The sequence below is a fragment of the Suncus etruscus genome, chromosome 1 (assembly GCF_024139225.1).
Source record: "Suncus etruscus isolate mSunEtr1 chromosome 1, mSunEtr1.pri.cur, whole genome shotgun sequence".
Lineage (NCBI taxonomy): Eukaryota > Metazoa > Chordata > Mammalia > Eulipotyphla > Soricidae > Suncus > Suncus etruscus.
Genome location: NC_064848.1, coordinates 88459650 through 88469488, shown reverse-complemented (window position 1 = coordinate 88469488; position 9839 = coordinate 88459650). Strand labels below are relative to the sequence as shown.

At 39.5% G+C, this 9839-nt stretch overlaps 1 protein-coding gene across 1 annotated transcript in view; it reads left to right on the top strand.

The window, feature by feature from the left end:
• Positions 1-1562: 1562 nt before the first annotated feature.
• Positions 1563-9839, top strand: part of PON2 (paraoxonase 2) — a 30626-nt gene continuing 22349 nt past the window's right edge. Inside the window, exon 1 of the mRNA XM_049784818.1 lies at positions 1563-1711. Within this exon, the coding sequence (XP_049640775.1) occupies positions 1638-1711 (74 nt within the window). The 5' untranslated portion in view covers positions 1563-1637. The remainder of the gene's footprint in view (positions 1712-9839) is intronic.

Genomic DNA, 9839 nt, shown 5'->3' with positions numbered 1-9839 from the left:
TTTTTAGATCCAAAAGTTGACTAAATATTTAAATCTTTAGTCCAATGAAACATTTGAAATAGAACATCTCAGGCCCGGAGAGATAGCACAGCGGCGTTTGCCTTGCAAGCAGCCAATCCAGGACCAAAGGTGGTTGGTTCGAATCCTGGTGTCCCATATGGTCCCCAGTGCCTGCCAGGAGCAGACACTGAGCAGACAGCCAGGAGTCACCACTGAGCACCGCCGGGTGTGGCCCAAAAACCAAAAAAAAAAAAAAAAAAGAAGAAATAGAACATCTCTACTTCCTACCTGGAAGGTCATCAGTAAACTCAGAAGCGAGCTGCCATATGACCAAGCAATTCTACTTTGGATATCTATCCCCATGATTTAAAAACATTCTTTCAAAAGGACATATGACACCATTACTTATTGCTGCAATGAGTACAATAGCTAAGATTTGGAATCAACCTAGATGTTTAATGACCAGATAAGTGGGTCATGAAGATATGGCAAATTATTACACAACAGAATGAATACTATACAGCTATACGGAGCAATGAGATCATGCAATTCACTGCCACATGAATGGAACTCAGATACTGTGTTAAATGAGGTAAGCCAGAAGAAAGAAAAACACAGAATGCTATAACTAACATTGGTATTTAGAATTGTTGGTGGAGGGAATGCAACAGATACCAAGATCATCCCTCACACCAGAGCATAGGGAGAAAGAAAAAGAGAGGGAGGGAAAGACAGATGAAAGTAACAGGAGATTCAGGTACAACAGTGGTGATAAGGATAGAGTAGATATCCAAATCAGAGAGTCAACATCACTGAAATCCTGATCTCCAAACTTTAACAAACGTAATTAAAAGGTGCCTATCAAGAAGGTGGCAGAGGGGCCGAAGAGATAGCATGGAGGTAAGGCGTTTGCCTTGCATACAGAAGGTCAGTGGTTTGAATCCTGGCATCCCACAGGGTTCCCTGAGCCTGCCAGGAGCGACTTCTGAGCACAGAGCCAGGAGTAACCCCTGAGCACTTTCAGGTGTGACCCCCAAAACCAAAAAAGAAGAAAAAAAAAAAGGCGGCAGAATGGGGGCATTGTATGGTAGAGAACCTGGGGACACTGGGGAAGGGAAGTTGACACTGGTGGTGAGATATGTGCTGTAGATAGGAGAAACTTTGTAAATCACCGTGCTTTAATTAAACAAATGGAAAAGTCGTGATTACAATATGAAATATTTAAGAGACAAGATCCTAAAAGATCTGAAAAGACACTGTCTTTTTTGGGGAAGAGTGGCAGCTGGAGGGGCGGGGGAACCCTTAAGTTTTTTCTGGTGCAGGGGAATAAGGAATATCTTAGAAGTGAGAAAGCCATGCAAGTTGCTGGAGGGTCTCAATTCCGCAAACTCTTGGGACAAGGAGGGAAGGAACTGAAAACGTACAGGTCCCTTTGCTTAAACTAGGCCCGGCAAAGTAGGTTTGTGGTGACTTGGTCAAGAGCCAGGCCGAGGGCGGAGCCCCGCAGCCGGGGCAGGAACCTGGCTTAGACGGGGGACGGGGCGGAGCGCGCCCACGCTGACCGGCCGAGCGGGACAGCTGGCGCCGCCCATAGTGCTCCCGCCCGGGCCCTGCGAGGCGTCGCCGGCTCCCGCACCATGGTGAGGCTGGTCGCTCAGAGTTTGCTAGGGTTGGCGCTGGCGCTCCTGGGCGAGAGGTTCCTGGCACTCAGGTAGGTAGAGGCCCTTCGGGACCGAGCCAGGGGCGCGCCACTTCCCTCCTGGAAGCGTCCGTGGCCCGCCTGGCCCCAGGCTCCGGAGAACGCAGGCTGCAAGGGAGCAGCAGGCCCTGGAGGGCTTTCCCACCGTTTTGCTCGCTGGTGTTGGTGCCACACCCTCTCTCCTCCCGCCCCTAACACCCCCTCTTTCATTTCCTAACCCCAAACCCCACCCCCCATCCCTTCCTCATCTAGCAAAACCTCTGCCCACTTGGGCTGAAACTTTCTAGGAAGTTTTTAGCCTTTGCTGCTTTGCAGTTTTCGACCTCGGTTGACTTGGAAGTGCTTTGCATTTTGCTCCAGGTCGAACTGGAAAACAAAACTATTACTCATGCATTTGAATGATTAAAGTTTTGTTTCGGGGCCTTGGCGCTTCATCGCTTTTGTTCACAAAGTGGCCTTGGAGTATCCACTGTGGATCAAAGAACAGGGCCACTGTTCTTACATCAGGTCTTTGTTATCTGTTATGTTATTGCTTAATGCAGTCAGCCTTCTCTGCCTTACATTGCAGTTAAGAAAAGGGGTGGTAAAATGCCTACCTTCTAAATTATCTACCCAACTATTATAAACCTCATGCAAAAGAATCAAAAACTCAGGAGCTGCACTCTCTGTGGTATGCTTTCCATTGCTCCTGTAATAAAGTCACACATGCTCCTTACTCCTTAAAAAGTTTACCTTGGGACCAAGATGCAAGGCAGGATGCTTGCCTTAGACAACTTATTTCCCTCCCCAACAACATAAAGGTTCCTCAGCATTGCCAGGAGTTAACTTTGAGCATAGAGCAGGAGTAATCCCTGAGCACTACCTCTAGTTCATGTAGTTTCTAAACCAAACTTTTCTCCCCACAAAATTAACCTTAATAATACTAAGCTTTAAGTTAGGATGAGTCTAAGAATTAAAATAAAAAATATTATATCCAAGAGTAGAGTTGTAGAAGAAGGAAGGAGGCCATTCAGTTGGACTGAAGTGTAAACAGAAGGAGAAGGCTAAGGAGTCAGAAGAAATGCCATAGATTGCTTTAAAGGGAGCATAAAGTGAAGGGGTGAGAGTAACAGGGATGGGTCAAGGGCAGTCTTTGCAAGCAAATATAAATATGGCAGTGGTGGCCTATTTTGATAGGTTTGATAAATTTGGGGTTTATTTGTTTTTGTTTTTTTGTTTTTCTCAAGAAAATAGTATCAGTTGAACCTGATCAGTTGTGAACTACAAAGCAAAACCACACTGGTCTGTGCTCTGGACTCACTTGTGGCTGTGCTTAAGCATTGCTCTTGCTAGTGCTCAGGGAATTATACACTGCTAGGAATGGAGCTGAGATCTACTATATGCAAGGCAAGCATTTTAGTCCCTGTCTCTCTGGCCCAAAACATGAATACAATTTTTTTTTTTTTATCATGTCTGACAATGCTCTTGGATCTGCCCTCATGAATCACTCTTGGTAATGCCTGGGGGGGGAATCACATGGGGTGTCAGAGACTGAACTGGTCCAGGTATTGCCAGGCCTTACCATATTCTCTCTCTAGCCCCTACATGGATACTTTTCAACCTAATGAGTTATTATGATAATTCTAAAATAAAGGTCAAGGGGTCAGAGTGATGATTGTACAGTTGGTGGGTATTTACCTTGCACAAGGCCAACTGGCTTCAATTATATTGCACTCTGAGTTCATCTTGATCCCTGCATTCAGAGCCACCCTGAGCTTTGCTGGGTGGGACCTCCCCCCCCCAAAAAAAAAAGGTAATATAATGCTGGTAAAGGTAATAAGTACCAGAAGAGAAATGAATGGGCAGTTAAGGAAGGTAATGCAATAGGAGAGAATAATAAGACCCAAACTCTGGAAGCCAGGGTTGGAAAGTAAGTAGAAGGTAATGTGTTTTTGGCTATTCCTCTTCACAGTACCTGCTCTACATACTGATCTAGCTTTAAAAGAATGCCATTGAAACGAACACAGAAGAGGAAGCAGGCCTTGGAAGGGGTTAGAGAGGGTAAAGAAATTCTTCCTGGTAGGAAATGAACATGAGACCTTTGGTTTCCTGTTAGAATGTTGAGTTGGATGATTGGGTAAATCTCTCCAGTTTTCATTTTCAAAGGCAATATAAGCAAAGCTCACAGGCTTCTAATGTATAAACTACAGGAATGAAGCAGTCAATTTCTTAATTAATAACTATTGTTCCCTCTTTCTAATCTTAAGTCTTTAATATTTAACCCTCTTTGGTAAATGCTGCATTATTAAACTAACTAAAATTTATTGACATAGAAAGTACCTGATAGATCATGTATATTTTGCTGTAGAGTCTCTTTTCATTAAGATTTTCTTTTTGTTTGTTTGTTTTGTGTTTTGGGCTATACTCAGTGCACAGGGCTTTCTCTTTGGTTTTTCTCATGGTTGTAGAGCTCTGGAGACAATATAGGGTTTGCCAAGAATTGAACCCAATTGACTGCATTCAAGGCACACACCCTCCCCACTATACAGTCACTCCAATCTCTGTATTCTCTTTATAAGACTTGATGATGATAAACTTTATAGAGAAGAGACCTTATAGGGAATAACTTTATTGGGATATGACTTTATTGGAAGTTAAAGGCCCAAATCAGCAGATATGAGATATTGTGATGGGTGTGGAATGACCATATTTTGCAAATAAAAGTAATATAGGCTACTACCTAGTTAAATTTGAATTTCAGATTAAATAAAAAAAACTTTTTTAAATGTGAGTATATTGTATACCACATTTGTCTCACAAATATATTAAAATAATATTATCTGAAAATAAATTGAACTGGGTATCCATAATTTGTTTGAGCAACTTTAGTACTGCAAAATACCAAGTGCCTGCTTTTGAGACTTTGCTGGAGTGGTCAGATGCAGTTCAGACCCTTTGAGTCTATTTCAAAAACAGCACTATTTCTACCTTTCAGTACAGAAAAACTCTCTTTAATAAAGCAGAAACTTCCTCTTCCTATTTCTTTAATTTTTTTCTTTATTTACATACCATAATTGCATACATGATTGTAGTTTGATTTCAGTCATAAAAAGAACACCTCCCTTCACAAGTGCAACATTCCCACTATCAATGCCCCCATCTCCTTCCCCACCCCCTGCCTGTATTCGAGACAGGCATTCTACTTCTCTCACTCATTAATACTGTCATGATAGTTAGTGTAGTCATCTCTCTAACTTACTTTCTTGTCTTTAGAATTGGATCTACAACACTGGAGTTAATTCTCCTTCAGCTAACCATTTAAATTTCAACTTGAATTTCAGATAATGACTCTTTTCTCAGTAAAAGTACGTTCCAGATAGATAAATGGATTCCATACTGTCAGTTTCCATCTGAACTGAAACTGGCTTCCCAGGGGAGAATGGCATATATGCACAATTTTCCCACTGCTCTCTACTTGAGAAATAAAATAGATGTACACCAGTATCCCCGGGCCAGTTACGTTTTATTTGAAAGTACATACCCTTGAATGAGTTATGCACCTTCAGCATACTAAAGACATGTGTGGGCAGGAAGCCTCCCAAACAAAATGTAAATTTTCTGCTTTGGCCCAACACTTTTTATGTTATGTGCAGCCCCACTAAGAATCTGGTTGGTCTGCCTTTGAACATTGTTGGAGAGGCAGCCTTTTTTTCCCACAAAACAAAACAAAACAAAACAAAACAAAACGAAACAAACACTGTTCTCTTGATCAAGTGTAAGAGTGTATGAGTGTGATTATTCTGCTGGTCTCTTAAGTCATAGTGTCCTCTATGAAACCAAAATGTTGTTTATTAACATTTGGGGAAAAAATCAGTTGTCAGTAACCATTTAGTTCAGTAAAGAATAATATTCAACTGAAATATACTCCAAACCAGGTCTTCTGATTTCAAATAGTTTGTGCAAGCTCTTCACAGTTTTGTACTTCTTGTGCCAAGTGAGTCTATTTCTCCAACTGTAACACTTAAGTCTGTGCAAAAATTCTTAGTTATCTAAGTGCAAGCATTGCAGGGAAAAGGGGGGTGAATTCCTTGAGGTTTTATGGTCTATTAAAGAGAAAACTCTTATCAGTTATTGTAAACGTTGTGAGATATTGAATGCCTGTTCCTTATGATGAGCTTCCATATTACCCCTGGTGCATCCTTTCTGCAACCAGACAATAATACCAAATTGTCTTCCCAAATCCCTGCCTCAGTTCTCTCTGGAGCCCTGGCTAGGTCCTGCTGTTTCCCAGTGAAAGAAATGGAGAATGAATTCAATAGCTGTTGTTTAAGGTTCATGGTTGTGGCCAGAAAGCCTAAATTAATTTCCTAACTCCACCTGAGTCCTTGACCTAGTTCACATTCTCCGCTAGGGAGCTACTCTGTAGGATAAGTAATAATACCACTTGCTCCAATTGCAGCTATGAAAAAGAAATGATTCATTCATGTAAAATGCTAGAATGATGTCAGGCCCATTGTAGTGTTTCATAACTATTTGTGGTGACAATGATGTTTGACAGGAATTCTTAGAATTTCTTGTAGAGGACATCTCTTTGGCAGTTCGATGAAGTCTTGGTATTTTCTCAGCATTTTAGAATTCATATAATAAAATACACAAGATTATCAAACAAGCTTATATACAAATTAATGTAATACAAAGTTAAATACTTACATTTTAGCATCCGATTAATGATAAATCTACCATTAAATTAATCTAGAAAATACAGTAGAATTAAATCTATCATCAAATTAATTGTACATGATTGATAAATTATCAATTAAATCTAATGATACAACAATGTTCCTTTAAAAGCAAAATAAAATATTAATAAATAGGTAAAATATTTAAAAGATCTAGTGGTAGTTTAATATATAATAGTTGATATTTTATGTGGCCTTAATTATGAATGTCATTTAGAGACATATAATAATTGACGTGATATAACAATATCTCATTTTTTTTTTCTTTTTCCCTTTTTTTTGTTTGGACTCATATCTAGCAGTGCTCATGAGTCATTCCCAGCTTTGTGCTGGGGGTGAAGAGTTGTTACCCGTGGTACTCAGTGGACTGTGTGTTGCTGAGGAATGCGTGGGGACCTCCTATATGTGAAAGTGTTGAGCTCATTGAGCCTTGTTTCTAACCCCATTATTTCCTGTAATTTCCATAGTGAGAGTGCCCCTGGTAATTCTGAGCCCTGTTGTCTACACTTATCTATCCTCAATGGGAATTCTCAACTTTAGTTACAGTTTTAAATAAAGATGTATTTTCCCCATTCAGTTTTTGGGGCTTTTGTCCTCAATTTTACCTATGGACTTCTTTTTTTTTTTTTTTTTTTTTTAATTTTTGGGTCACACCTGTTGCAAGTCAGCCCCTGAAGAGGTTGACTGATAGAGGGATGGAGGATGAGGTCTTTCCCCTCCAGCTCGGAGCACGCGTCTGCCACCCTGTCTAGCCGACGGTTCTGAGGTGAAATGGCGGGTAAACAGCTCGCTGACAGTCAGGCTTATGGAAATACTAGCTTTATTCGGTGGACAAGACTGAAGTCCAAAGTCTCAGCCTCAGTTCCAGCCAAAAGCCCTTCGCCTTCCACAGACCCTTGTTTTTACCCCCCAGAATCAGGTACCACCCAATGGTGGGATCAGATACCACCCAATGGTGGAAGCAGAATCAGGTACCACCCTAGGGTGGGGGCAGAGTGCCAGGTCACACCCTAGGGTAGGGCACAATCACCAATCAGGGTAGGGTCAGTAACATAATAATCCCCTAAAATGTTTACATACACAACACACACCCAGTGACTCTCAGGGGTTACTCCTGACTATGCACTCAGAAATCGCTCCTGGCTTGAGGAATCATTTGGTACACTGGGGATTGAACCCAGGTCTGTACTGGGTTAGCCGCATACAAGGTAAACACCCTACCACTGCACTATTGCTCTGGCGCACACTGGATCTTGATTTAAGTACCACTAGGAAACATTTTATTGGGAATCATTAGAACAGCGAGTGTTGAATCTGTTGAAGTAAGACAGTTGTATGATACCAAGCTTAAAATCAATATTAAAATGACTATAACTATTAATGGAAAATAAAATGATAATAAAGCAAAAGGAACCTACGTCAGAGAAGGCAAATATTTTTATTTTTTCTCTTGAGTGTCCTATTTATTAAGCCAATGGTTTTCTCAAACAGTATATCAGAAGCTGACTGAGTTCAAAGGAAAGCAAGCTGTGATTGATGATAAATGTCTGTAGATTGGTACTACTTTTGTGCTCTAACCTAGTGTATTCATAAGCATATCAATGACATAAGTGTCGGAGAGCAAAAAGACCACAGTAAATGTACCACTTATTTGTAGTTGTACTTTTTTTTTTTTTTTGGTTTTTGGGTCACACCCGGTGTGGTCAGGGGTTTCACCTGGCTCTGAGCTCAGAAATTGCTCCTGGCAGGCACAGGGACCAAATAGTAGGATGCTGGGTCTGTCCTGGATCAGCTGCTTGCAAGGCAAATACCCTACAGCATTACTATCTCTCAAGCCACTGTACTATTTATTTTTTGCTTGAGTATACTAAGGCCTATTTTTTTCTCTTAAAAATGAAAAAAGGGGGGGAGCGGAGAGATAGCACAGCTTTAGGGCATTTGCCTTGCACACAGCTGACCCAGGACAGACCTGAATTCCATCCCCAGTATCCCATATGGTCTCCAAGCCAGGAGCGATTCAGTAAATAGGTTCTTGTATTTTTGCTTTTTGATTTGTTAGAGTTTTTTTTTTTTCTCAAACTTGCTGAGGTTTATATTGTCACAAGCACATATAGTTAAATGGTGAAGGGGACAGAGATAGATGTCAGTGAACTCTCTTGACTTTTGTATCAAGAAATTTTTTTTCTTTAACTAAAAGCATTGGTCATGTGAGTACATCTACACACAAGAAATGCTGGGAAAGCAAATATTTCAATTACTACCTGCCTCTGCAGAGGAAATTAGCATGGAAGAAAGAGGCTTCGAATGCTTATAGGTTTATCACAAGGATCTTCCACTCCGGAAACCCAAGTTTGATGGGAAACTGATAATTTTGTTAAAAATAACTTTGCAAAAAAACAAAAACAAAAACAAAACCCAAAAAACACTTTGCAATTTTCTACTGAAATAATTCAGGTGTATGATAAACATTATACTCTTGTAATTCAGGTTATCTCAATAATCATAAAATTCAAGTTTTAGAAAAAGTTTTAATGATGATTCAGAAGGGATAAGAATTCTTTTTATCATAGACCAGAAAAAATGGATTAATTTGGTTTCATAGCCAACATTTCTATTTATCTAGAGGTGATGGTATGCAACTAAACTAAGTAATAAAGATTGACACATCAACAAACTGTAATCTAGTCATTTGTGAAGACTTAAGTTGACTCTGAAAATTACCTTCTACTAAATTGTACACACACATAGGAACACATTGCCTTTATTTTATTTAATTGATATAGCTGATTTCAGAAACAGGTCATTAACAAACATCATGATCTCTATTTTTTGTATAGTCAAATGGACATAATAGTATGTTATAAAATCAATACCTAAACCAACATTTGATGTAGAAAATTGATGAAACTGCAGATGGTACTTCCTTGTACCTGCATCTGTTTCCTTAATTTATCATAAGCAGAACTTTGGAATTCATCTTATCTACTTTCTCATTCTTTGATACATAGAGAAGAATAAATATTAAAAAATATATAGTGCATCCTTTTTCTACTTTATGTATGATTGCTGAATTGTCACTTTGAAGAAAAGAACAAATTAAAGATGTGAGTCCTAATTTTTTATGCCAGAGGTGCTTCAGTGAGTGGGTGTTCAGTCTGCTAGTAAACTAAATATTGATGAAAAATTTGCTGATATAGTTTTTATGCTATATTATTTCTTAACATAATTTGTATACAAATTGTCAATTATTTAATCAAATGATATAATTGATATGTATATATATTGAGAACAAAGATCTTTAATTTGTCTTCTACTTTCTAGTTTCTATTGGAATTTTACCTTGACTATGGTTTTTGTGTATGTATTATTATTTATATAGCTTTGTGTCAACAAAGTGTAAGAACTATCTAGTTTAGTGCTTC